This window comes from Idiotropiscis lumnitzeri, chromosome 18, assembly GCF_059441095.1.
Source record: "Idiotropiscis lumnitzeri isolate Australia: NSW breed Sydney's pygmy pipehorse chromosome 18, RoL_Ilum_1.0, whole genome shotgun sequence".
NCBI lineage: Eukaryota > Metazoa > Chordata > Actinopteri > Syngnathiformes > Syngnathidae > Idiotropiscis > Idiotropiscis lumnitzeri.
In genome coordinates this window covers 2,911,861-2,939,325 of record NC_142408.1, presented here as the reverse complement: position 1 = coordinate 2,939,325, position 27,465 = coordinate 2,911,861, and the positions used below count along the sequence as shown (strand labels likewise).

The 27,465-nt window shown below is 42.6% G+C and overlaps 4 protein-coding genes across 6 annotated transcripts; 3 read left to right on the top strand and 1 right to left on the bottom strand.

Moving 5' to 3' along the window:
• The first annotated feature begins 1,149 nt into the window (after positions 1 to 1,149).
• LOC148319003 (fructose-1,6-bisphosphatase 1-like) lies at positions 1,150 to 4,268 on the top strand. Its single transcript, XM_088282121.1, has 8 exons — positions 1,150 to 1,370; positions 1,557 to 1,719; positions 2,015 to 2,107; positions 2,188 to 2,328; positions 2,390 to 2,527; positions 2,645 to 2,764; positions 3,450 to 3,639; positions 4,114 to 4,268. The coding sequence occupies exons 1-7, from the start codon at positions 1,201 to 1,203 to the stop codon at positions 3,636 to 3,638; spliced, it is 1,014 nt and encodes a 337-aa protein (XP_088138247.1). The 5' UTR covers positions 1,150 to 1,200; the 3' UTR covers position 3,639; positions 4,114 to 4,268.
• Positions 4,269 to 6,210: 1,942 nt separating this feature from the next.
• Positions 6,211 to 7,388, top strand: LOC148319002 (growth arrest-specific protein 1-like). The gene has a single exon (XM_088281677.1). It carries the CDS (start codon positions 6,418 to 6,420, stop codon positions 7,204 to 7,206), a length of 789 nt encoding a protein of 262 aa, XP_088137803.1. The 5' UTR covers positions 6,211 to 6,417; the 3' UTR covers positions 7,207 to 7,388.
• A 1,556-nt stretch (positions 7,389 to 8,944) lies between these two features.
• c9 (complement C9) lies at positions 8,945 to 17,216 on the bottom strand. Its single transcript, XM_088281075.1, has 12 exons — positions 17,114 to 17,216; positions 13,467 to 13,555; positions 13,129 to 13,219; positions 12,861 to 13,011; positions 12,553 to 12,694; positions 12,219 to 12,357; positions 11,923 to 12,144; positions 11,354 to 11,594; positions 11,133 to 11,264; positions 10,366 to 10,541; positions 10,037 to 10,271; positions 8,945 to 9,296 (listed from the first exon to the last, which is right to left on the bottom strand). Exons 2-12 carry the CDS (start codon positions 13,529 to 13,531, stop codon positions 9,139 to 9,141), a joined length of 1,752 nt encoding a protein of 583 aa, XP_088137201.1. The 5' UTR covers positions 13,532 to 13,555; positions 17,114 to 17,216; the 3' UTR covers positions 8,945 to 9,138.
• Positions 17,217 to 17,366: 150 nt separating this feature from the next.
• dab2 (DAB adaptor protein 2) lies at positions 17,367 to 27,190 on the top strand. 3 transcript variants are annotated; one of them, XM_088281073.1, is made up of 15 exons: positions 17,367 to 17,600; positions 20,534 to 20,799; positions 20,899 to 21,038; positions 21,176 to 21,274; positions 21,478 to 21,609; positions 21,689 to 21,772; positions 22,285 to 22,311; positions 22,392 to 22,427; positions 22,771 to 22,833; positions 23,676 to 24,209; positions 25,534 to 25,654; positions 25,757 to 26,350; positions 26,420 to 26,574; positions 26,760 to 26,835; positions 26,905 to 27,190. In XM_088281073.1, the coding sequence occupies exons 2-14, from the start codon at positions 20,652 to 20,654 to the stop codon at positions 26,823 to 26,825; spliced, it is 2,199 nt and encodes a 732-aa protein (XP_088137199.1). In that variant the 5' UTR covers positions 17,367 to 17,600; positions 20,534 to 20,651; the 3' UTR covers positions 26,826 to 26,835; positions 26,905 to 27,190. The 3 variants fall into 3 exon arrangements, with proteins under 3 accessions (XP_088137199.1, XP_088137200.1, XP_088137198.1); XM_088281074.1 differs by lacking the exons at positions 17,367 to 17,600; positions 23,676 to 24,209 and having other exon boundaries at positions 20,633 to 20,799; XM_088281072.1 differs by lacking the exons at positions 17,367 to 17,600; positions 26,760 to 26,835 and having other exon boundaries at positions 20,633 to 20,799.
• Positions 27,191 to 27,465: the final 275 nt, after the last annotated feature.

Below are 27,465 nucleotides of genomic sequence, written 5' to 3'. Positions count from 1 at the left end.
CAGTATAAAGTAGTCAATATAAAATACTTTCCCCTCAAAATAACTCAACACATAGTGTTTGTTACACATTGCTTTTTATGTCTAACCCATTAGCAACAAAAGTGAGAGCACCCCTAAAATGAAAATGTCTATATTTGGCTCAATGTGTCACCTAAAGGGAAAACCTAAAAGAATAAAAATTCTCCAGTGCAGCTGTCAAGAGATCCAATTCACATAGACTCACCACACTGTCTGTCTGAGAGCATGAAGCGTTTGTTGTTTTGAGTGGGGGAAGCCAACAATGGGATTTTGTTCGCTGAAATACAGAGGTCAGCGCTTCTTTTTGTTGCATTTTTACAACAATTACATTGGAATGAATGCTTGAGTGCGTTAGCAAAACACATTACAGTAGGCTACACATTTTCAATTGACCAGAGGTGTCAAAGTCATTTTTTGTCGCGGGCTGCATTATAATTATTACTTTGAATATACGCAAAAAGTTACACTGCATTTCGTTGTTATTACATATAGTCTTTTAACAAAAAAAAATTGAAATTAGTCATGGAAAATACAACAAAATATAAATAGTAAATACTATTTTTCCTATTTCTGTTAAGAAGGGATTTGTTGGGTAAAAATTTTTGCGATATCTAAAAAAATATTTTTTTTTTCACTTTGATCCAGATTTTTTTCCGAAATGAAAACAACCAACGAAGCAAGAAAACACTTATAGACTTAATTAATTTTATGTAGTGGGCCACAAAATGTTTTTATTTTAGCTAGCATGGAAGCTAGCTATCTAGCTATCTAGCTAGCTAGCTAGCTAGATACATAAAATAAATTAAATTGTCTTAGCACCATATAAACTCTGATATTAAAATAAAATTCATTCAAATCTGGTTTAAGAAAGGAAAAACAGATTTAGATTTTGCATCTTTGTTTATGATGAGTCACAACTGTAGTCTAAATATGCTACTGTAATACTAAAGTGAGAATCTGTTTATTGACAGTTCCACATAACATATTGAACACCTCAAAGGTAGAACATGTTCATATCTGTTGAACTTTGCCCATTCAAACGTGCAGTCGCTTGTGATTGGCTGGCGCGCTCTCACACCCCTCCTATGGCCCCCCTCGCAGTTATCTCTCAGCTCTATCGGCCACCTTTAACTGCAGCTCCACTCCACTCGAGGCACGAGGTCCTCGCACCTGACGGCAAAAATGTCCGAGAAGGGAGCCTTCGACACCAATGTGCTGACCCTCACCAGGTTTGTGCTGGAGGAGGGCAGGAAGGCTCACGGCACTGGCGAGCTCACCAACCTGCTGAACTCCATCTGCACGGCTGTCAAAGCCATCTCCACCGCTGTCAGAAAGGCCGGCATCGCCAACCTGTGAGAAGTGATTTTTTTTATTTTCTTTTTATCTTGCCTTTCATAGGTCAGTCAGTTCAATATTGTTTTTTTTTTTATTTTTAATTTTTTTATTTTTGCAATGACAGCTTTTTATCAATGTCTACAAACAGGCTCACGTTTACAAGATTAGTAAAGTCAAAGGTCTTCTTCTGTCCATCTTGGCAGGTACGGTATCGCCGGCACCACCAATGTGACGGGAGACCAGGTGAAAAAGCTGGACGTCCTGTCCAACGACATGGTCATCAACATGATCAAGTCATCTTTCACCTCCTGCGTGCTGGTGTCCGAAGAAGATGAGCAGGCCATCATCGTGGAGTCGGACAAGAGAGTAAGAACATACTTTTTTTCCCGACGTACTGCAATAAAGTGTAATTGCACATCCACTCCAGTAGGTGGCAGTGGCGCTCTGATTGCCCATTGTGCGCATCAAGTATTAATTCTCCGGTGTAGGTTTATTTTGCATCAAAAACGCTATTATTTATAGTTACGGCGGAGAGTGGCTGGTAGGGTGGGGGGCGCAATTTTTTTTCTTCTTACTAGGGGGACGTAACAGAAAATAATTGACAAGCACTGGATTAGGGTAACATTATATTGACGTAAGTCATGAAGTTGCTCCCTTCCAGGGCAAATACATCGTCTGCTTTGACCCGCTGGACGGTTCCTCAAACATCGACTGTCTTGTTTCCATCGGCACCATCTTTGCCATCTACAAGAAGGTGAGCGTGAATGTAAAAAAAAGTTAACCCCGTCGCCCTGGCCCGCTGATGTAAATGCAGTCATCCCGTCTCCTCCACAGACCGCAGACGACACGCCGAGCGAGCAGGACGCCCTGCAGCCGGGGAGGAACCTCGTTGCCGCCGGTTACGCTCTGTACGGCAGCGCCACCATGTTGGTCCTGTCCACCGGACAAGGGGTCAACTGCTTCATGCTTGACCCGGTAAGACCTGGGATGTCTCGTCATTATGCAAAATTTGCACATTTTCAATTCACTCCCTCAGGCCATCGGGGAGTTCATCCTGGTGGACCGAGACGTAAAAATAAAAAAAAAAGGGAAAATCTACAGCTTGAACGAAGGCTACGCGCAGCATTTTTACGCTGATGTGACAGAATACATTCAGAAGAAGAAGTACCCTGAGGTAAAATGGATTCCTTCGAATCAAAAGTAATCATATAGTCACGTCGTGAAGTCACTTATTTCTTGAGCTCAAATGGCCGCCAGTGTGACGGTACTGACCACTAAGCTGTTTTTCCAGGACGGTTCCGCCCCATATGGCAGCCGCTATATCGGCTCTATGGTCGCTGATGTCCATCGCACGCTGGTGTACGGCGGCATCTTTCTGTATCCCGCCAACACGAAGAGTCCAAAGGGGAAGGTGAGCATGGGACTTGTGTGATGCCTCAAAAAAAAAAAAAAAAAGAATTTTTTAGATGATGTTAAAAAGACGTTCATGCTTGCATAGGTCTCCCCAAAAAAGAGGCCAAGCATGCTTGCTTCAAGCTGTTTACTTGTCAAACTGACACATGACGCATGACAGAATTAAACATTATATTTTCAAACGCCAACATGTTCATTCAAGTCACATAATTCCATCTAACAAATGGACTCGCTTATTGCTAACATGTAATATTTTTATATCCACAACAAAGGAAATGACCATCAATTTTACCGTAATTACCATAACCGAGACTTCAAACAACGGCTACTTCAGCACATTTCCTACAAAGAGAGCATACAACAATGTTGAGCGGCGTATATTATCTCTGCTGTGCGGGAACAACAATTATTATTGGAGATTAGCGAAGAATGAAAAGCGGTCTGGCAGAGGAACAATAGAAATGTTGAACCTGTCAACCTGTCCTCTGGCATTCACAGAAAACGTCGACCTGCTCACTGTTTTTGTGCTCAGGCACAAATAATAGACCAATAAAAGGATTGCTTTGACGCCATTCTGTGGCTTCTTGGTACCAAGTAATTATGTTGAAGTGAGACTAGGAATTTCAAGAACTCCGTGGTGTGACGATGCTGTAACCCGTCCTTCTCATGTTGTGGTCTCTCAGTTGCGCCTGCTGTACGAGTGCAACCCCATGGCGTTCATCATGGAGCAGGCGGGCGGCATGGCCACCACGGGGGCCGGCAACGTTCTGGATATCCAGCCCACCAACATCCACCAGAGGGTCCCTGTAGTACTGGGCTCGTCCGATGACGTGCAGGAGTACATTGCCATCTATAAGAAGCATCACAAATGAGGTGAGGTGGCGGTGATGTGGGGGACTTGTGTCACATGACTTGACTCGAGTCAGACTGTTAATTTTAGGTTTTTGGACTTGAGACTTGACTCGACGATGAGAGAAAAAAAATGTCGACACAATCTTCAACCCCATATGTTGGGTCAAAATAATTAACCCAGCTTTGGTTAAATGTTAACCAGTCTGCGCAATTTGATGCTTGAAGGGTTAGAAATACTTCAATTCACTATAGTTGCTCATTAGCATTAGCATTAGCATTAAGCTACAACACTTTTTGCTAAATTAACTTGCAAGTTCATTGAAACTTTAAGGTTATAATAGAAGATTTATAAGAGAGTGCGAGAGAGAGATTTTCATTTTGTCTCATTCATAAAAATGTTTTTTTTTTTTTTAAATTTCGCTTCAATTGTCTCATTTGATTTTGCGAGCTATAATAACTTTGTTGATGTTGATGGTTTTTTTTTACATGAAACAGGGCCAGTTTGGTTCTTCAGCTCATTCTGTCACTGCACTGAAAGCACAACTCGACAACCCCCCGGGGATGGTGGATCTTCTGCATCTTTGCATTTCATGTTTCGACTTCACCTCCATTTGTTTAAAAAAATAGGCAATTAAAAGTTTGATATACAACTCCGGTTTTGCGCCGTTCTTTAGCCCAGACTCGAAATTGTGAATCTCCAAACTCCAAACGCATATGTTTTTCCTCCCTTGTCCACATCACTTCTGGAAAACGTCCCAACGAGCATGTGACATCGAAATGTGATTTTGAAATAACATCACAGCCTTTCACTGGCGGCGCTGTCTCGGAAACTTGGCAACCGAAAGCAAAATGTTTCATTCTTGATGGAATTTTTACCGCCTTCTTCAAACTTGGCAGCCGAACGCTTGTGGACGTGTGAAGTGAGCGTGAGTCAGTCGGGAATGGAGCAAACCATTTTGAATGGTTAGCAGATGTTTGCTTCACAATGTTGCTTTATATGCGGTGGTGACAAGTAAGGAGGTAGAAATACTTTGTCACGGTACTTAAGTCGATTTTTCGGGTACATTGGTACTAGGGCTGCACGATATTGGAAAAAAATGACATTGCGATTTTTGGGGAGGCTACGATGTACATTGCGATATTGAAACTAGAAAATTTTTCACCAAATAGCACTGTTTGGGAAGACTTTGCTTTGTTTATTACACAGCTCTGGGATGGTCCATCCATTTCAGTCTGCCCACCCCAAAAAAACTGTGAAACAGCACTCTATAAAATCTTTTTTTTTTTTAATAAAAAAAAAAAATACACATAATTAAACCGTTTTTGCCACATTTTTTTACTTCATTCGGAGGACATTGTGCTGCTCCTATTTGTTCCGGTTAATTGGCGTTTGTGTAAAAGGATTTTCATTTTTATTTTATTTTGAAAATTATTTTTCAATTTTAGTTATTTTTTTAGTTAGTTGTCGTTAACTATAATAACCTTGTGGTGAAGTGAGATGAGTTTAATGCACTGCCACTCTACAGTGATTGTATCTCAATTTTTTTGCTTTCAAGTCAAAGCAAATAATGTATCAAAAGGTGACTCTTAAGGAATTGAATCAGAACATCATACATTTTTTTAAACCAGTCTTTTTGAGAATGCCCATGTGTGCTTTTTTCAAGTTTCCCCACCACACGAAGGCCGCAGTAGTTTATTCAAAAAAGTGGCCTTTTTCTTTGTGGATATGATTATAGGTTAGTAAGTCGATATTCAGATGTTGCAGAAAAAGCAAAAAAGCCACCAAGTTTATTTTCCCCCTCCGCCGCAATGTGTGTGCTGTGTTCCCTCGTCAAATGTGTATTTTTTTTAAATGGCCGCTAAGATTTTTCTACTTAATTCATATTCCACAATTCCAATATTAATCAGAATAAATTTAGACTAAAGGGACACATTTATTAAATATATTTTTTACTTCAAAGGGACACAAGGAAAAACGTGAAACTCAAAAACCTAAAATAACAAAGACAGACCATGACCAAATGTGGCCACCCGAGTGCAAAACAGTCTTTTTGCTAATCAATATGTACAGTTTTTTTTTTCACAGAGCTCATGTGAAAGCTTCTGGTACTTTCCCAGCCACAAGCTTCTAAAACCTCCAAAGACGACATCACAAATGTTTGTTAATGTGTATTCTTGGCTTTATGCTGACTTGTGCCGTTTTTACATAGGCCATTTTCCCCCAAAGTCAGCAAGTGACTTGGATACATTTTTTTTAGGTCCCAAGTCACAAAACGCCTCTGTAGCGAGCACTGGGTTGTTTTTTTAAAGTCCAATAGTTTACATTTGTTCATTTATTGACGCCATTGTTGTACAGTGACGGCCAAATAACGAGCAAAACAAATCCGCACCAATCTGCGCACCACTGAAGATGAAGATGTAAAGTCGGTCGAACTCATTAACATTTTTTAAAAATCAACATTTCAGGTGATTATGGTGTATTTTATTGACCTGTTTCGTTTTTACGTCGTTGTATTTAATGACTAAATAAAAGAAGTGGGGTAACTGCTCAACAAGTTTGTGTTTTTCGTCACCACCCGGCGTGACGTCATCGCGTTGCGACCCAATCACCGTCAGGGGGTGGTGCAGTACAGATGCGTGTAACGAGAGTAGAGGGAGGATGACCACGGCGGGTACTCGAGTGATTTCTGACTTGTTTGAAAAGTCGCGGACACTCTGGACGTGAAGGGCCATGAGGACATTGAGAATCCCCGCTGTGCGCATTCACACCACGTGGGAGAGTCACGTCGCGTCACGCTGATGGAACGGACAGCCGCGTGGGCATGCGGCCTATTCCTGCTCGTCCTCGGGATCAGCGTCTGCGTCTGCACCAAGCACAAACACAACCAGAACCCGCGGCTCGTGTGCTGGAAGGCCATCCTGCAGTGTCACAACGAGCCAGAGTGCATCTACGCCTACGAGCAATTCACCCACGCGTGCGCAATGGTGCTGAACGGCGAGCGCAGGCGGTGTCCCAGCCACTGCGTGTCGTCCCTGATCCAGCTCAACCTGACGCGTGGCGGGCCGGGTCTGGTCGACTGTGACTGCGCACGGGACCCCTTGTGCGCCAGGACCAAGCGGGTCATCGAGCCGTGCGTGCCGCGGACGCGCGCGCGGCTGGGCTGCACGGAGGCGCGTCGCCGCTGTGAAGAGGACCCGGCGTGCGCAGCCGCCACCCGGGACTACCTGTTCCATTGCCGAAGGCTGTTCGGCGGAGGGCGCAGGTGCTCAGCTGAGTGTCGCACTGTCATAGCACGCATGCGCGACATCCCCGCCGCCAGGCAGCTGGAGACGTGCGTGTGTGACGGCGACGAGAGGAACATATGCGAGTACGTTAAGGTCAGCATGAAGACGTTTTGCAATGAGTGGAAAGCGGAGGAGGAAGAGTTGGACGGCAGCGGATTCTCGGATGCGGAGGAGGACAACGATGACGAGGAGCAATACGCGGCTTATAACTCGCAAGTGGACATCTCGAGCGCGTCCACGAGGCTGCAGTGCGCGCTCATCACAATGTTACTTTTAAACTGGAGTTTTTTTCATTTGATATGATTGGGAAGAGCCCAACCGCGATTCGCAAAAATCTGCAGATAGCATTTTCTCTCCACTTGTGTGTGTGTGCGCGTGTCTGTGTATTTTAGGGTAATTTGCTGAAAATGTCACCTTTTCACCGTTTTTAAACTCAGGACAAAACATTGTCCAATATAAACGTTGTGGCAAATTCTATTAAAGAACCATGTGTTGGAATGCGGCAAAGACCTTGTTTGTTAAAAAAGTAGTGCTTTGGCACCATTTTTGGGATCTATAAGCAATTCTAAAACTTTCATGGGGTTCAGTGACAGGTACGGGTGGATTTTTGGTGTTTGCGACAGGGTTCGGTCGCTATATATCATCACTTTTGGAATTAGATCAAATTTAGCATCAAGAAAATTGCTTAATGCTTTGGGTGAGTTTTGAGGGGTTTTTCCCAATAAAATTTGTTTTGTATTTTTTTAGTGTGGGAAAGGTTTTATTGCCTGAAAAAGTTTTGGGAAAGTGTTAGAGCTTCTTTACGGGTGAATGAGAGTTTTCTTGGTGTATGTGCGTGTGAATTTTTTGGGGTAATTTTGCTGTGGGTAGAAGATTTTATAGGTGTGAGAAATTTTGGAGAGTATGAGAGGTTTTAGTGTGAGTGTGAAATGTTTTTAGTGAGGTTTTTTTGTTGCGAGTGAACGTTTTTTTTTGCAGCGATGGACCCTGTGTATGGAGTTGAGTGGAAGTTGAGTGGCACCTCCATTATGGCTCTTACTTAACACACAATGGCGTGGCTGCACAATGAAGGGAGCACTTCATTCACCCAGACCCTCATAAGTCTTCTGGGAAGCCACTTGAGGAAGGGGGGAGTCCCACAGGAGTTATAGACTCCTAAAAATACGTATATACACACCACCATTCCAATCAATAACCAATCAATATCAAAGCCAGCTTTGACAAGCAGTTTGAAAGGGGCTCCTGATACTACCTTGCAAGCCAGAACAAGTCTAATTTTTTAATTTTTATAATTCAATGCTACCCTATCGACATCAATGCTTTTCACACAAAACACCAAAACGAAGTGGACACTTGAGGAAGGTAGTAAGAAAGAGTGGAGGAGGGGCTGATTTATGATGTGCCGTGCAAGATGTGGGGAGTGGGGGGGTGAGTTGAGGGTTGAATGTTGGGCTGAATAGTGATGCAAAGTAGGAATATTAAATCGAGCCGTCACGTTTATGCAAGACTGAATTGTCACTTTTTTTTCCATGGGTGGGTGAGGTTGCAAAGAGCAATGGAGGCAGGGGGGCATCACTTCTAATTTGCACTCCCCCACACTCACACTTTTAAACGCCTCCAGTGACCTGGGCTAAAAAAAAAAAGGGGGGGGGTGTTTAAGGGGTTTGAGGGCCCATCATTGAAAACTTTTGCAGGCCTCTTGTCCTAAAACAAGGCCCCCCTTACCTCAGAGCAAGCTCTATGTGTTTAACGGAAATGGTTTGCGAAAGAAGGCGAGAATGGGAATTGGAAAGTAACCAATTACAAATACTGTAGTTTTTTTTACTATATTTAAGTAGATTATCAGGTATCTGAACTGGATAATTATTTTTTTGACGACTTGTACTTGTACACTGGTAATAATTTCAGTTTGATGAAATTAATTCGACCATGAATACGAGTTGCACATGATTAAAACAAAACCAAAAATATATATATAAGTGCCAATGTTAACGTCAGTGAAGTGTCCCATCTCAGTCCGGCTAATTAAATACACGACGAAGGCTGGAGACACGTTTATTTACACACATTACATCAATGTTGCAATAGAATCACTGTTCTGTATTAAATATTAAACACGTTTTGAAAACAGCGAGAAACCCGCTCATACAAAAAAGAAAAAAAGTTACAAATCTCCACGCAATAGCAAATGTAAACTAAAGCCATTCCTGACCACTAGGCGGCACTGTCGGCTCCTCAGCAGTACTCGTCATTGCTGGTGTCTCCCCTGCAGCGGGCATCGAGCAGCCCGTTCGTGTTGCAACTTCGTGTTCTGGTTCGTTTGCCGCCACTGCAGTCGGACCAGTCGGACCAACAAGACCAGTTGCCTTCTTGAGAGACCTCAGGCCGTTCACCTGAACGATAAAGGTAAATATAGTCAGTTGTCATGAGTCGCAATGTTAAATGTTGACGTGGCGAACGGTTAGTCATAATTAACTGATTAATGATTTGCCAATGTTGACATGATCCGAAGAGAGCAGGGTGATCATGGTTTTGGATTATTCATTATTTTTATTTTGTTTGTTTTGTTTTGTCTTTTTGTCAATTTAGTTAAAGTTTTTTTTTTAAACTTTGTGAACTGGTTTGTTTATTTTTATTAGTATGTACTTTTTTGTGAAAATGCTTTATTTTAGCCCAAAAATAGATTTTGTGATAGGCTTATTTTTTAGCATGAGTTTTTGTCGAGTGCGCGGTCATAAAAAAAACATCGCTAATTGGTGTACACTAAGTGTAATAAAGTAAACTAGAATTGTCATAACTGCTTCCTCCAATACCAAAATAAATGCATTAAAAACGAACCCTGAAACTCATTTATGGTATTAATTGACAAAGACAGACTTTTAGGTAATTTTCTTTGTGTAAGATAGGGTTTCAGTTAGTTTTACAAAAAAACTTTTTAAAGCATTTTCGTTTTCATTTTATCTTATTTCAAACTTGATTTTTCAAATTTAGTGGTCGTTATTTTGTTATTTTTCGTTACATATAACAACCTCGATTGTGAGTTACAATTAGTCATGTCAACAGGGTCAGTACTTTTAATTGTTGCTAGAATTCGTCGTGAGTTATTTATGCGACGTACGATTGAATCTCTCACCTGTGTACTTGGCTTTGTCGCCTCTGAAATTCTGGCAAGCCATTCCCTCAAAAAGATGCGGGCACAGGCAAATGCACTTTCCATCCAGAAGCGTGACAGTGCCGCCATTATGGCACGGTTTACACTTGCACACGTTGTACTCGGCCACGTAGTCCGCCGTGGCCCGCTTCATGTTGGCGATCCTTACGTTGGCATCGGCCATGTCCAAGGGAACGAGCGCATAAATTGGCTGCGGCTGGCAGAGAAATGAGATGCAAAGGCTCATCATGACATCGCCACACATTCTTCCCATTGGCAAAAATCGAGACGTTCTTGCTCTTGCTTCCTACCCCGCTGCTGAGCAGCGCCGGGGCGTCAGCGATGGTGCGAGCCCATGTCTGATAGGTGTCGATGTCCATCAGCCCATCTTTGTTCAGTTTGGCCCTCATGGCCACGGCACTTTCTAAGCTGCCTCCTTTCACAGACGTCATCACCTTGTCCACCACGGCTTTACCAGCAATCTCACCTGCAGGTGAAAATTGCAGTCCTGCTTAAGCGGTTTTATAGTTTATAGTTGGGGTGTGTTTACTTTGGTAATTTCCATCATCCTGGCAAAGTCTTTCTATAGCAGCGGCGTCAAACTCAAATATACAGGGGGCCGAAAAGTCAAACTTGAACAACTCGCGGGGCAGGATTTAAGTTTTTTTTAAAAACAATATAAATGCAGATTTTTTTAATGAATTTTTTTATGATGAGTGGTTTTACTAATGCAATACAATGTTTAATTTTTAAAATGACTATTATCACTTCAAATGTTACGATTATCATAAAGGATTTGAAATGCTATAGCAGTCATGTGGTATAGCCTCGCGGACCAAATATAATTACACCACAGGCCAAATTTGGCCCCCAGACCAGTGTTTGACACCTATGGTCTATGGGATTTCGCGATAGGTTATTTTTTTGATGGTTGGGGTGAGGTTGTGCTTCACAATAAAACGACGATTTCTCCTATATAACAGTTCCGAAACAGACTAAATAATTGAAATTCCGCCAAAAATATGTCATGGCTGCAAAACGGAGAGACGTCTTAAATTTTGAATGAGTCATGGCAAACCTTGCGCTGTTGTTGATACATCATTACACTTGTCTTCTTTGTAGTGAGCTTTCCCATCACTGACTGTCTCTCCGGTAAAGTCCGCCGAGATGCCCAGTTTGACGCATTCTTGAACTTTTCTCTCAGTCAGATCTGGAAGTAGAAAAAAAAAACAAACAAAAAAAACAACAACATGTTAAGCAACTGTCACCACAACAGCCACCGTGCGACGACTGCCATACTTTTGGCTTTGATTGCGTCCTGGTTGAGAACATAGATGAGTTCATATTCCCCGCCCGACTTTCCGTTTTGGGTGTAGTGGGTTCCGTAGTCCTCCAAGAAGGCAAAGTAGATGCCCTTGTCGTACTGCAGAGGCAAAGACCGGACGTGCGCCAGGAACTCGTCGACCACTTGGAGCTCGCGGGAACGAAGCCTGTAGGTGCTCATCTGGATGCGACCCTTGACCCTCATGAAGCTCTTGTTCTGAACAGGAAAAAGATTGAAGATGATGTCAACGCTACCCCCGTACCACTCTTGACAGCTAAGAAAGGGACGGAAAAAATTCTCTCGGGGTAACGTCACTCCAGGCAGATCTTTGAGAACTGTTTATGATGGTACTTGGAGAGGCAACTATTTTTTGGGAGGTGGTGCCCTGCTGCACTATTTTGGCAGCTACATCCAAGCTTAAAGGTGCAAAGTGGCTTTTATACGCCCCCAGGTGGCCAAGGTGCACATCGCAGAACGAGTAGCACAATCTGCATTGAAGTGAATGAGAAAATGTGGAAAAAAACGGCAATTAATAAATAAATACCTTGATGTTGGTGTACTCGGACATTTCCTTGATCATGGTTTTCTTCTCATACTGATACTCTAAATCCACGCTGCCAGGTGAGCTCGACATGGACTCTTCGCTCGGGTTGAACTTGAAGGAAAGTCCGGCGTCCACATTCCTGTTCATCTCACTGAGGATTTCCTTGAGCAGGCTGTGCGTGTCCTCGTAGATTTCCCTGGAGACCGTTTCCTCCGCTAGCGTCTGTAGAATCAAAGATTTTGGTCCCCGCATCATGCTAATGTATTTATTCATTTTTTTTCATCGTTTTAGCTCACTTGATAATTGAGCACCCCGACATTCCATGGAAGCCTGTCGTACTTTCCGCTATACGGATTCCGGACTCGATCGCATCGGCCGTTGAAGTAATCGTTGTTGAAGGGGTTCATGCGAGGGTCCGACCCTAAAAGGTTGATTCTGGTGGAAGGACAAAGGAGGGGTTTAGACTGAGTAGAACTCAAGTGTCTTTACTTTTAATGTGAATGATTATTTTTTACCCGCCCCCAAAAAATTATATATATTAAAATTTTTTTTTTTTTTAAATATATATTAAAATATATATATATATATATATATATTTATTTTTTTATATATATTTATTTATATATGTACCCGTATCCGGCCGTCCTGCCTTGCTCATTGTTTTCCAGCACACCGGAGAAACACGGGTGCCGACCGGGTTCACAGTCCTCGTCGGATCCGTCTTCGCAGTCATAGTCTCCGTTGCACATGAGCCTCTTTTTGATGCAAGAACCTGACGATGGCAATTTGACAATTACATTGTCAACTAGTTTATAATTGATAAACGAAGACTTAAAAGAGCTCTTTTATTATCCAGCCCACGAATCAGTCGCCATTCACTTGGGATTACTCTATTTTGCCCCGAACAAATCACCATCATAATCAAGACAGTCATGTACCTGACTCGCAACGGAACTCCGCATCGGAGCAGGCGGGACGCGGAGGTTGTTGACACGTGGTGTCGCTTACGCAGGACTCTCGCTCGCCAATGGAACCCTGGCACGACTCGCCACCAAACTGGCCGAACACCAGGGTGCTCCGAGAACGCCTCTGACCATGACAAACGTCACAAATCAAGATCAGTTGTTTGATAAATGTGATCACGGCATGAATAAAGCCAAATGTACTTTCGTTTATTGACTGCAGCAATGCCTGAAATGGACTCACTCTGGTTAACGTGCACGGATCACAAGCACCCCACTCAGACCAGCGACTCCACACGCAGTCCACAGCGGGCGGATCAGGAAGTTCCACTCCCCTAAAACGACACCATGAGCGATGGAATTAGCTCGAACCAGCTACCACGGGAGGAAGTGAAGAATTACGTTGCTTGGTTGTCGTCTCAAAAAAACGAGAAGCAAGACTTCTTTCATGACTTTTTGCCTTTTTCTTCTAATCTGCTTTTGTATTTCACGACTCAGATCAGTTCAAAATTTGGTTCAATCACTTTTGCTGAGGTTGAAATCTCAGAATGTGGACAAGAATATTCACAAAATAATACCTACATTCCTTTTCCACAGATCGCCAGAATGAGAAAGAGACCCAGCGGGATGACAAATCCGATCCTCATCTTGAATTTGCAGGTGAAGAACAACTGTGGGCCAAACGGACTTTTAAGCCGTTAGTCTGTCAATGATTGCCGCGTGGCAAAAGCAAACTTTCTCTCATTTGGATTTTCGGCATGGTGGTATTGATCAGCGGCGGGGAATCTCCCAGAGCACAGAGATTATGTTTGTTTAAAGAAATCAGAATGTTTTGTTCTGTGTTATTTGTCGCCAGGATAGTTAACTGCATTAGAATTGTGTCTCGTGTATGCCTCATCCAGTGTCGTGTTCAGATCTGATTTCCACCAGATGGCATCCTGGAGCTAACGAAACACACACACACACACACACACACCCCCACGCGCACGAACGATCACACGAGCTCTGATGAGTGTCTTACACAGACTTGACAGCTTCAATGCATACACTGGATTGCGTCTAATCACACTTTTTTTTTTACTGATATGAGTTGAGTCGACATGGAAGCAAGTGACCATATCTTTGAATTGTTTTAACGTGCCTTCTGTAAATTATGTTGAGCGTACGAGCGCAATCAGTACGCTGTCAGCTATTTTCTGCTGACTTACAATAACAGGTTGGGCAAGTGGGGGTCTTTCGCTTTCCTATAAGGAAAGTGTGGAAAGGGGGCTCCGTGGTCACAAAAATGTGCTGATGTGACTGCTTTTCACAAGATTTTGCAGTTTCCTCCAGGCAGGAAGCTGGAGGCTAGGGCAAGGTGCTTGGCCAATGTTTCTCCTGACTAGAAAGACTTCCTGTTTTTGGGGGCTGATAGGGTGCAGGGAGGGTGGGGGTGGCGGGGGTGTAATGACACTGGAGGTCCAATGCAATTCAACTTTCGGGATTTCATTAGAAATAACCGGAGAAGGCCAAAGTACTCACACTTTGGATTTAAGTTAAAGTACAGATATAAGTAGAAAAAATATGATTGTAAAAGTACAGTAGAAGAAAGATACAAAATGCGAGTTAGTGTTGGCTAGACGTGGGCTATGCTGTCTAAAAATGCCGAAAATGCTAACTTGCTAATGATAACTGAAAATACACTTTACTTGAATATATATTTTTTCAGATTAAATAGTCAAGTAATGTTCAGATACCAAAAGAAATGAAGTTGGCTAATTGTGAGAGCTAGCTGACGATGCGCTAACGGGTCAGTGGCTCAAGATGTTGTTGCTTGTTATCAAAGTTAAGATAAACTGTTTTATTTTTTTTTATTGTTTTAGTTTTTTTGTATTGTACATTTTTATAGCACATTCACGACAATAATATGATAAATAATGCCACGGCGATATTAGATGCTAACGTCAAGTTAATGTTAACCAGCTAGCTGCTGACTTGCTAGCTGCTACTCACGTTGTTGCTTATTTTTAATCAAAGTTAAGCTGCTTTTTACTTCTTTCTCCACTTGAATGAAAATGACAAATGTTACAAAATATTAATGCTAATATTGAATGTCATATTGGTGATGAATCGTTTCTCTGGAAGTGACTCAATGTCTTGTTGTGATCACAGTCAAGTCAGTTGTGTAACGCTTGCCTGGAAAACAACACGTCACAGTGACCGTCACTCCTGAGGAGTACGTTTTTTATTTTTTTAGAATTGAGGAGGAAGCATCACATGATCATTCACATGTGAGGCGTGATTTCTGCTCCAACGATGTATTGTGTTACTCTGAGCTATAAAAGGTTTTATGAAGAATAAATATTACTGGATAGGGCTTGGTCATGTGAGTAGTCGTATTTTTTTTTTTCACAAAAGTCACATTTTCGATTTTAATCGATTTTTTTTCCCCCTTTTCGCGAATTGAAGAAGTAATTGACTGACATTTCAACATTGACTGGATAAGTCATTAAGTTGAATTTTTTTTCTACAAAATTTGGCATACTATTATATTCATCATATATAGCAATTTTATTCAAGCATCCTCAAAAGTCAAAAGAAAAAAAAATGCCCATCAATTCCAAGCTCCTTAGTTTGTTTGTTCGTCTTGATGTTTTGACTAAAACTCGCAATATTCTGGATAAAAACAGTCAATATGCAAGTCATGAACATGACAAAAAAAAACGCTTCTGTCAGCAGAAGACAGGATGCGACAAGACCAGGAAGGACGTCCTTCCTTTTCTAAATCTCATCCAAACCATTCAAAAGATCCAATCACTGCAAATTTTCAACATTCCTCATAATTGTATGATCGTCATGACTTGGGGATCTGTTACTAATCTTGGCTGTACTCTTTTATAAGTCCGTCCAATACTGAACTGTACGGTTGATCAGTTGTTAGCGATTGTCCGATAATGTATAACTGAACCAGGAAATGTATCTGATCCATTCAGCTCCTTAAGAGAACAGCAAGTTGCGTATAAAAAAAAATACCCAAAGATTTCCCGTGCAGGTTCCGATACATTTTAGCTTCATCCTGAAATTCAACCCAATAACCCGACATCTTGTGAGTATCGGCATGGCCGGTCTAACATGTGACAGCGTTGCTATGTGACTCCTCTTGCGCAGTTTACAGAAGTGAAAGTCGATGTGGGACTGGAGCAAAGAGTCACACTGACGTTTTCTGTTAGAAAAATGTAGCAATCCGGTTCCTCGCCGTGTTTGGTTTAAACTTGGAAGTCCTTGAAACTGGGACAATTTGGCGCACCGTCATTGACGGGAATCAGCAAACATGGCCCCAAAACACTTCCTGTGCAAAAACGAAAATGGCATTAACACGACTTCATTTGCTGTCGATTTCGTCTCAGGCTCTACTTTTGAAAATGCCAGCATGACTTTGCTTTTTTTTTTTTCTTCATCTTGGCACCGGCAGAACATTTTTTTTTTCTTTCCAGCTGCATGACGGGATGCTCACTACGTCCAACTGTTCTCTTTCTGTTTGCTGGAGGAAGTTGAAGTACGCAGAGGGGGCTGCGAAATCACTTCACAAGTACAAATAAAATCGAATGTCACAGTACAGAACAGTGAACCTCACGATAATGCAGGAAGCTGGAAGTCTCTTTCCCTCTTTTAAATAATCGTTCACAATCAGTCCAACGGTTGCTTGTAATGAAGTAAGTTGAGGAAACTAGTGGAAAAAAGTTTACACACCCCTGTTCAAATGACGTTTTTTGTGGTATTTTCTGCTAATTAACACATAACGTGTACAACTCAGTTGAAAAAAGAATGACATGGGGAGTAAAAACAAACAACCGAGATAACATGGTTGGACAAGTGCACGCACACAATCTTATAAACGGGGATGTGGCTGTGTTCAAAGTTAAGCATTGAAACTCAGCACACACCTGCCACTATTTAAAGTGCCTCTGATTAACTTTGAATAAGATAAGGTGGGATCAATAAATATGCACAATTCTCCCAAGAACTCAAATGCTCCTCAAATATCAAAACACTTTGGATGAAATTGATGACAAAGAGGGTATGATTTTTGCTGCTTGAGCAGCACTTTGCTTTCATGTATGCACGTGCCAAACACAGCACCGCTGTCATTTGTCATGCATGCTGATGAAAATAAAATGAATCACAAGTCGTTTTTGAACTACTGAATACTTATTGTTACTCAAGCGATTATTTGGAAGAATACGTTTTACCTTTACGTAAGTCAATCGTTCTCTAGTAACAATAATCTTCACTTCTTCCTGCAGTGCCCTCTAGTGGCAACAGAGAACAACGTTGCCTTCAAGGTACACGTAAAAAAAAAAAAAAAAAAAAAAAAAAGAAACACGCACCGAAAAATCCTCAATTTCCCACAGTGACACACAAGAATGAGGGGATGCATTTAAAAAAAGACGACATAGAAAAGGTGTCTTGACGTCCAGTTTGTTATAAGCGAGCCCTACGCGCTGTCGCTGCAGGCAGGGACCGCCCACTTCCCCCCAGAAGCGATGTTAGCTTGCAGGCAGGAAAGGAAAGGAAAGGAAAGGCTTCAAGTGTGACAAGCCTGCAGCGCAGCGAGAGTGCGAGGCGCTCCTGTGCTCCACTTTCACGGCGAAAAAAAACCATCTGACCGGCAGCCTCACACCGACTTCCATTCCTCAAGCGGAGCTCCCCTTTCACCCCCCTCTCCCTCAAAACACGGTGAGTACACGGCCATTTTTCCCCACTTTTTTTTTTTTTTTGCGCACGCGTGTGCCTGAATGTTTCCTAACTTTCCATCCATGAATGTTTGACGTACCCACGCGGTTGTTTGTCGTTTTCTGAGCTTCAGTTGAACTTATTTTTCCTAACTTTTTTTGCTCCACATAGAGCCTATAAATCACGGGTGGGGAGCAAGGGGGGGGTCTTATTCTGTCGACTGTCAAGGCAAGGAGTCTAAAAATGACTTTTCAAGCCCACGCAGCTTCTCCTCCTCCAACTCATTGTGCACGAGAGAGGCCCATGTTGGCACGCATGGCTTGTGCTCGTGTGTTCGTGTGTTTGTGCTCTGGCTACGTTTCACCACATCACATTCACTAGCACGCTGACTCACTGGCTGATTTCCTCCAGATGTGCACCGCTTCACGCTTCCTGACGGCCCCAGGATTGTGACATTTCTCCCCTCCCTCCCTCCAGCCCCCCCCTGCTTTCTCCTACGTATTTTGCTGACGTTTGAGGTAGTCACCCAAAGTCCTTGTGAAGTGTTATCCTTTAACTGTAATTGGCGACGAACAGCTGACTTTATATGCCGACGAGGTCATATGTTTGAGTTTTTGAAATGTCAGGGTGGGACAAATGCGGCTTTTGGAAAAAAAAAAAAAAAAGTGTCCTGCAAAGTGTCCAATCTGTTAACGCAGAGCGCAAACAAACTTTTTCGTTCCGGAGAAATGTTTCCAACAACTACTTCATAAAGTCGATCACTAAATGCCATGGGAAGTTTTTTAATATGTGATCACTTTATCAAAGTCCTCCTCCCATGTACTTTTACCAAACAATCTGGACAGCACAAAAAAACCTGATTTATTATACTTAAATCGCTTTTATACGTCACACCAGACGCCGATGTCATCCAATTAGCTGATTGCGGGAAGCCATGTCAGGCAATAGCTCGCCCCCACCATAGGTAAAAAATCTCCAGTGTAGAAAGACAAATGCGTTAAAAACTTGGTAACTTATCACAACATGCTGTTTTTCAAGAATATCTTGAGCAACCGTTCTCAAAAAAATTACCTAAACATCACTTTGAGTAAAGCTGACTCATATCGCTGGTGTGGGGCCAAAATCTTGTACCTCCAAAGGAGACCCCAAAAATTACATGTTTGTTCAATCATTAGCATTCCATCGTGAAAGAGAGCGAGCCCTTTTCAACACTTTAGCTTGGGCATTAATGTGTAGAAGTAACATCCATGCTTGTAGACTGACCAATAGTATATAGTTTTGAAAAAAAAAATGAAATTCACAAAAATGTGACTTATGAGATTTTGGCCCCACGCCAGTGATGCATCAAATTTAACATACTACATTTTAACACCAAAATCTTCAACCACACCTTATAATTTCTATTAAAGGGTCGCTTGCTTAATGTTAAGACAATATGAAACGCCATAGACAGGCTAACAGAAATTAGCCGAGACGTTCCAGTAATCCTGTTAATAGGTGCCAATATCGCAATGTTCTTCCGCGGGTCATTGTCACTTAAACGTTAATCCTTCCAGGTGCTTGCATGGTTCTCTATATCCTATAAACTTTACACAATTCCGTTATTATCTCTTGTTATGTTTGTTTTTACAATCCGTTGGGCCGACTCTTGATTTCCATCAGCAGATCCTTTGCTGAGCATCACAAGATCTTTTACACTACCGTCATAAGATTAACCTGGCCTAATTGCGCAACCTTTTGCCCACGTCTAACCTTTGCTCGGTCCTGTGCTGCTCGCAGCTGTGCTAGATGTTAGCATTGTGCTCAGGAACGACGCTGAGAGGTACGTTGCATGTCGGTTGGTTGTCTTAACTTTCGGGGGCAGATGCATGCCCACTCATTTGATTTGGAGGACAAAACACAATTTAAGAATATTTACTGTTGAGAGGCTGAAATCAGAGGATTTGGTTCTTAATTACTCAATTTATAAAAATAGTTGTCAATTAATTTCAACACCTCCACTTGAAATATGCATAGCAAATATTGATTCAGATTTTTTTTTTTTGAATTGATTTAATTAGTTAATTAATATTGATTTCAAAGATGAAGTACTAATAAAGTTAAATTGTATTAAGTAATGGAGAAAATGGTTAAAACTTTGACATTTTCCTGCATTCTTTGAATGGTGAAAGTAGCACCATTTGGTGGACAAGGATACAAGATTTGTATCAAGTTTGTATTTGTGATTCCGCTATAACTCACTTGTTGAAGATGTTGTTGGATTTATTGAAGAAAGGAAGAAGTAAAAAAAAAAAAAAAGCAATAACAGGTATTATTGGCTGCCGTGTAAAAGCAGTCACCTGGTCGTCTTCTGTGTGTTTTGGCACCTTTTGGAGGTCAAGATGCTTTTATGGGTCACATGCCTGTGCTCCTGTTGAGGTTGTAAATGTTTACTGCCAGCTTGTCAAAATAGTCTGTTCAGTACCCGAGTGGTAAATAAACTTCTCTGTAGGGCTGCAACTATGAAATCTATTTTTCAATCGAGTATTCTGTCGATTACCCCATCGATTAATCGACAAATTTCTTCAATATTCGTTTTGCATTGTTGAACACATGCATGTTATTTTTTTTCTGGTCGGCACTTTGTGTATGGCTTTTAAAGGCCTATCTTGGTGAGTGACGTGGGTGTCGGGAAATGAGTGTCGAGTTGGCTGGCTGTTCTTTGCAAGTTTGTGTATAATTGTGCGTGTGTTTTATTTTTTACTTATTTGTTCATTTAAATGATTGAAAGTGCAACTCTGGCTGCGTCTATCCTTGAATATTCTTTTTCTCTTGTTCGCCGCTAACATGCCAACTGGAGTGCGAGTGAACATTAGCCCTTGTGGAAGAATGATCCGAGCGAATGTTTGAGTTTGATCCGTTTTTTTGTAATGCAATTATTCGATTCATCGTTGCAGAAAACCACGTGAAGCATGCTTGGATGCTAAGAGCGCTCCCGCTCGCTAAGCTGCCTTCCGCCAGAGCCTCAGACCAACGTCCCGTGCTCCAGTGAGACTCTCACTCCCTCCCCGCACTATGTCTGCCTTGGTGGAGGGAAACGTGCCGGTCGTCGTCGTCGACCCGACTGCAGCGTCGCCAACCGCGGCATCGACCTCCAACTCTCCTCCTGCCTCCCCTGCGACTCCAGCATCCAAGGTCCCGTTCAGGAAAGATAAGAAGAAAGGTGAGATGCTCGAGTACATTTATTTAAAAAAAAAAAAAAAACAAAGCAAATACTGGCATTCCATACACACGTCACATGATTCGAATTTTCCTCGTTCAGTTCCAGACAAAACAGACGAGTACCTGCTGGCCAGGTTTCAAGGGGACGGTGTGAGGTACAAAGCCAAACTGATCGGAATTGACGACGTCCCCGAAGCCCGAGGAGACAAGATGTGCCAGGACTCCATGATGAAGCTAAAGGTAACCACGACGAGCAACACTTCCAGCTGTTTAATATTTCAGCACATGTTTTAAAAAAAAAAAAAATCTTTTTATTTCAAATTTTTGATGCATTTTTTTTTTCCTGGAAGTTTTGATTGTGATGTTTTTCCTTCCAGGGAATGGCGGTCGCTGCTCGCTCGCAAGGGAAACACAAACAGCGCATTTGGGTCAATATATCCATGTGTGGCATTAAAATCATTGATGAGAAATCAGGAGTAGGTTCTATTTATTTATTTTTTCCGTTACAATACTACTGTTTGCTTTCACTTCTATATTTAAAGCATCATTTCATCCTGGAATATTTTTGTATGTTTAATTATAAGTTGCTGACTATTCTTGCTGCTTTTCACTTCTGCACCGTGAATTTTATTCCCTTCCTCAATTCTATTCCTCTAACGAGTATGCTTCTCTGCTTCAGGTGATTGAGCACGAGCACATGGTGAACAAGATCTCCTTCATCGCCAGAGATGTGACGGACAATCGGGCCTTCGGTTACGTGTGCGGGGCCGAGGGCCAGCATCAGTTCTTCGCCATCAAGACGGCGCAACAGGTTCCCGCGCGCCTGGTAATGGTCGTCTGCCGCCTCGTGGCCTCTTCTTGACGCGCCGTTGCCTTTGTGAATCTGGCAGGCGGAGCCGCTGGTCTTGGACCTGAAGGACCTCTTCCAAGTCATCTTCAACATAAGGAAGAAAGAGGCCGAGGCCTCCCAGAAGGTAAGGAACACCACACAGAACTCTTGTGCTCATTTTTGTGAATTAGCCATAAGCCCGTGGTTGCAACAAACGCTGAACAATCAGAATTTGACCATTTTTAAAGGAATAAAAAAAAAAATCTATATATAATTTTTTTTCTTTTTTTTTAGACAATCACAATACAATAAAGGCATTTATTCAAAGACAACTTATTAAAGCAGCCCACCAAGTCGTAGTAGTTGTGAAACTATTATTGTCTTCTTGACTACATTATGCTGCCCCCTTGTGGGCCACAGCAGAACGAGCATGACAAATAATTCAATGAATCTTTATCTTTTTTTTATTTAACATTAATTACGTTCTCTCGTTTTATTGTTTTTATAAGGTACACAATTACAGTGTTTACTTATTAGAATATGACTATTTATTTGTCTAAATTCTAGTGAGTACCAGTAAAAAGTCAAATATATCTGTACTTTCTATGTTGTCGGGATATTAATTTTGTACTTGCTTGCTATTGTTTTTATTTATAGGGAGAAAATGGCAGCACAGTCGTTGAGGTGAGCTCATGGAAGCATTTGAAATGGAACGCGGCTTTTTATTTCACTTCTGTTAATAATTTGTAATGTTTTGTTTTTAGAATGGAAGTAATGCTGGATCGGTAAAAAACACACAAGTAAGTCAAGTGTGCTCTGATTTATAATCCAAATCACTTACTGTGCAATTAACTGGATTCAATTATGTGCGCCTTATATCGTTCGGAATTGCTGTTTGTGTCTATAAATGGAGTGTATTCCAGAGTTGGGCACTTGACCCCTTTTTGCCGGTCAGTCCCCCGCCCTCCGGCCGTGACCTTGTTACATTTCCGGCCTCGACCCTCTGGAATTGTTTGTAAAAATTGTTGGCCAGCCTGACTATTCTTGCTCATTTTTATATTCACATCACTCTACAGACGGTATCGTATCTACTTCTTGATAAGTGCGCCTGTCGTGATGTTTTGTTATGCTGGTCACTTACAGCCAGTGGAGCAACTGGACCTGTTTGGGGACATGTCCACCCCTCCAGACATCCAGTCCCCGAACGTAAGTTTGCAACGTTCCCTTCGACTCGATCGCCATTGTGCTATCTTTGATTGGGGGGGGGGGGCAGCCCACAAGCCACTCATGAACATTTGTACTTTGTAATACTCACAACAGTACGTTATAAAATGATCTTTGTGTAAACTCAATTCTAAAAAGAACATTTATTCTTTCAATCAAATTGTCATGGGGGAAAAAAGGGAGGGTAGAATTTGTCCTTTTTAGAATTGAGTTGATCTTCATGTGAAATCATTTAACATTTAAAGCTGCTACTCGAGGATGAGTTGCTTTTGGCCACACCCGCTCAGTAAAAGAATATTAACAGAAACAAGTTTCTCGATGATGGTGTAAACATATTGGCCTCTTCATTAGGTACACCTTCAGTCTCATGTGAGCCCATGTGGGGAAGAAACTGAGACTAAATTTAAAATGTTATGAGGATAAAGTTGTATATTCTTAAATCTTTTTTTTTTTTTCAAAAATTGCTGAACATTTTTGAGAAAGTATTTAATTTATTAAAAATAACTGACTTTATTCTTTTAATATTATGAATTTAACCTAAAAAGATATGACTCATCTCAACTACTGTATTGTATTATACCTTTAATCCTAGTTTGTTTTTATTCTTTTCACTGTGAGCCTTTTGGAGTATGTACATTTGAAGACTATTTTTTTTTTAAATTATAATAATGACCATGGATTAGAATTTTACAGTATTCGGTCAGCATATTTTTTTTTTCTTTGCATGTAGCAGCTTTAAACGTTTCTCTTTTGTGATTTATGTCATGTGTTATTGACCCCCCTGTTTTGATCTGATCTCTGCATCTCCCTCTCATGTGAACCAGGACTCTAATGATATTCTCTTGCTGGACTTTTCTGCTGAAGTCGACAGCAATCAGAATTGCATAAAGGGAAAGCTTTTAACTTCCTGTGCCGCCGACCACAGGGTGCCGCCCCAGACAGAGAATCCCTTCTGCTCGCCGTTCGGCTACTTTCCAACCCCGGACAGCGACCCTTTCAGAGACGATCCGCTGTCCAAAACGCCCCGCCCTGACAACGGCCCGATCGTCTCTGCTAGGACGGCTGTTAGCGACCCTTTGAGCGGACACGCCGAGCAGCTCAGCCGGCAGATGCTGGGCATAACCAGTAAGAACATGATCCTCGCTCTCAGTAACGGCCAGTGGCCACTAGGGGGCAAAATAACACACGGCGGCATGATGGATGGCAGCGAGCCCGGATCGGGTCTGTCCGCCCAAAATCCCCTTTTTGACTCGAACGGGGCGAGCCACCAAGCCGCAGAGATTGCGAGCAAGGACTCTGTGGTTCTAAACCCGCCTCCGCAGAGCTCGAAGGCCGGACGAGGTCGAAGGAGTCAGAAGGTGACCTTGTCGCTTGATGGCGTTCGCTGCATGTGTGATGCCTGAAGGTGGCTGCATGCAGGTTTTGACTTGGTCGCACTGGGTCTCCAGGGGAAACATAACGTATGGAAAGCCCTTTGAGCATTCATTGCATACCCTTGATACCCAGTACTAGAATGCACCGTTTTGCGTCACTTGTAAAATATAGTCCTACTAGTGGTGAAATATACGGTAATAAGGATGGGGACTTACTTACTAAGACAGTTGTTTCACTTGAGCGTCGTACTCGTGCCTTGAATTACCTTACTAGTGAGGGGGGAAAAAAAATCATCCTAGGACCTTAACCACGATATCAAGGTTATTGAATAAGCGCTCAAAATGACTTTCCATATCCAACGTAGAAAGGATTGGGGGATCTGTCTGAACGCATGCACCTGTGGTCACAAGCTTCCTTTGAGACAATCATACATGTTCTTCATGTCTTTTAATGCCGTAACCTCCTTTCCTTGTTGTTGCTAATGCTCACGCTTCCACCGATAAAGCGCCGGTAAGTGGCAATGCATGCTGGTAAGAAAGCATCACAATGTATTTGAAATTGTCTGCTCGCGGTGCACTCACAGCAGAAGAAATGATGGGATGTTTACGGAATGGAAAATATATGTATAATTTGAAGCGCAAGCACGTTTTGGTGAGTATCAGGATATAATTCCTTGAGACCAAACCTTATTTTGACGTGACTTTGGCGCCATCTTGTGGCCTCTCAGTGCATTGTGGAGGACAAAGCCACAATTTGGTGCGATTTAATTTTAGTTAATCATGGAGAACATTTTCCCAGGAACCCGTAAATATTGTCAAATGGAAAAACTACCTTTAGAGTTTTTGCTGATCTGGCACCTGTTGTGCTAGCTTGCAATGGCTGCGTTTGCGATAAACAGTAAACATGACAAAGAACTGTTGGTAATTATAGCTCTTGCTCCTGATGAGCACTGGCACCAGTTACTTGTGAAAGGGGTACCAGTGGGAACTTTTCCCAAAGTTCTACACTACTTGTTGCTGGTCTGGCGCTAGTTTTGTCAATTACTTTTGCGGTAAATAGAGAAAATGTCAAAGAAGGGATGCTAGTTTTGGCTCCAAGTCAAAACCAGCCCAGGCACTAGCTTGTCTTGAAGGGGAATCGTTTCTTTCAATTCGGTTTCCCTGAACATGAAAACATTGAAGTGGTGCTAAACCCACACTAGGGAAAGTGTAGTGCTGTGTAGATGCACCCGGAGTCTGATAACATTTTTTTGTAATTTGCTGTTTTTTTTTTTTTTTGTGCTCGGCTCATAATTTTCCCTATAATTAGCCCTCAGCCAATGACTTATTTGGAGCGGAACTGTTTACTGCTTCTGATGGCTCGTCAGCTGCCGGCGACCTGTTCAACAACACGCCAGCCAACCCGGCGCAGTCCTCCATTGCGGCTTTGGGTAGGAGACGACGGAATGATGGAGCATGTTGCTTGCACTCAGAAGCTTCCGAGTGTGTTTGGGAACATTTTAAAGCAGTGTTTTGTTTTGTTTCATCTCCAGGAGATCTTCAGTTGGGTCCACCAGCCAGCACCAGCATTTCGACTGCGGGCATGTGGGCAACCTCCACCGTCACCCCCTCTATGTACGCAGCCACCGCAGCTGCTTACCCGCAACCATCCGCCTTTGGTGGTCTTCCCATACCCCCCAATGCCTGGGGTCAGCAGATGCCTCCTCAGTTCGGCGCCCCGCATCTCGCCTGGGGTCAACCTGCGACGCCGGCCGCCGTTTGGGGCCACCCAGCCGCCACCAACCCCTTCCAGCCTAGCCCCTTCGCCGGCCTGGGTGAGCAGCAAGGTCCGTCTCGCCCGCCTCCCCGACCACCCGCGAAGGAGGCCCCACCTAAGGCGGAGAGAAACGCCTTCACCGCTCTGGACCCGCTTGGCGACAAAGAGAAGAAGACCGGGAAAGATATGTTCAAGGACTTCCAGCTCGCCAAGCCGCCAGCAATCCCGGCTAGGAAAGGCGAGCAGGCGGCCAACCCGGCTTCGGAGTCGGGGGCTTTTGACCAGTACTTCTCCAAAAAAGTGGGTTTGGCTCAAGAGGCCGCAGACCACGATGATTTTGACATCAATCAAATGCAGCCGGCTGTCAACAGTAAGGATGCATTACGCGGCAACACTTTCCACCTTTTTCCACCCTTACATGCTCTTCTTTCCCGTGCAGACGCACCGCCTCCGAGTGTTAACGCCCCGGACCTCCTCAATGCAGCCTTCTCTTCAAACAGCTCTATAGCCGGACAAGACCTCAATCTAGACAAGTTTGATGAGGCGTTTGGAACCCCCAACGCAACTCCATTTGGGGTCCCACCTGTTCCAATGGTACAGACTTCATCATTGTCCAAATACTTCGCGGCCGAACTATAGATGCTAATTGATCAACAACGAATTGTCATCAAGTTGGCCTCCAAATTTTATTATTTTTTATGGCACATAATATCCTTAATGATTCATCAGCCATCTTTTTTTACTCCATTTCTTTTTTTATTTTTTTTTTTTAAATGCAGACTGCTCCTATTGCGCAGAACTCTACGGGTGCCTTTGGAGATCCCTTTGGAAATCCCTTCGCTTGACCTTACAATTGCAAGTCATCAATTCGCTCATTTTATTTTGTCTATTTTTTTTTTTTAATTCTCTGTTGTGTTTTCACAGCTAAAATGAAGATTCCATGAAGTAACATCATCTCGGGGACAAACCGCTGTGAGACAATCGGAAACGATGGCCTTGGTCCAGCCACATCGCTGTCTGTTATTTGCTCTGTCTGATTAGTAGTTCCCTCATTGCCCAAGAGCATTGATCCAACACATGTTACGTCATGATCTGCTGAAGAGAGAGAGTGAGAAAGAGAAAAAAAAATGTATGAAAGAAATGTCCAAAGAGGTCCACTGCTGATGTTGCCTGTATTGAAAAAATGAAATAAAATTATGATAAAGCAGCACACTGATAAATTATTTTATTGTAAAATATCACAATCCCTATAACACCAACTGGGCGTTCTTACTTGCATTGGGCACATTCGTGGAGAAGAAGGAGACAATGAGGTAAACGGATTTGATTAGTAAATTAGCCAGCTAATGTTTAAATAAACCTCTGCTGTTCGCGTCACTCTTGCCGTCACGTGATTTTTTGTTTTTTTTAGCGGAATGGGCCGGGAGGCAGACAATTTTTATGAATAAGGCCGGAGGGTTGAGGTACAGAGATCACGGCTGGAGG

Coding starts and splice junctions, on each gene's coding strand:
- LOC148319003 (XM_088282121.1), top strand. CDS start 1,201: ATGTCCGAGAAGGGAGCCTTCGACACCAATGTGCTGACCCTCACCAGG. Junction 1,720..2,014: donor TCGTGGAGTCGGACAAGAGA/GTAAGAACATAC, acceptor GCTCCCTTCCAG/GGCAAATACATCGTCTGCTT. Junction 2,329..2,389: donor ACTGCTTCATGCTTGACCCG/GTAAGACCTGGG, acceptor TCACTCCCTCAG/GCCATCGGGGAGTTCATCCT.
- LOC148319002 (XM_088281677.1), top strand. CDS start 6,418: ATGGAACGGACAGCCGCGTGGGCATGCGGCCTATTCCTGCTCGTCCTC.
- c9 (XM_088281075.1), bottom strand. CDS start 13,531: ATGAGGATCGGATTTGTCATCCCGCTGGGTCTCTTTCTCATTCTGGCG. Junction 12,695..12,860: donor GGAGTTCCGTTGCGAGTCAG/GTACATGACTGT, acceptor TGCCATCGTCAG/GTTCTTGCATCAAAAAGAGG. Junction 11,595..11,922: donor CCGAGTACACCAACATCAAG/GTATTTATTTAT, acceptor TTTCCTGTTCAG/AACAAGAGCTTCATGAGGGT.
- dab2 (XM_088281073.1), top strand. CDS start 20,652: ATGTCTGCCTTGGTGGAGGGAAACGTGCCGGTCGTCGTCGTCGACCCG. Junction 24,210..25,533: donor GAGGTCGAAGGAGTCAGAAG/GTGACCTTGTCG, acceptor CCCTATAATTAG/CCCTCAGCCAATGACTTATT. Junction 26,351..26,419: donor AATGCAGCCGGCTGTCAACA/GTAAGGATGCAT, acceptor TTTCCCGTGCAG/ACGCACCGCCTCCGAGTGTT.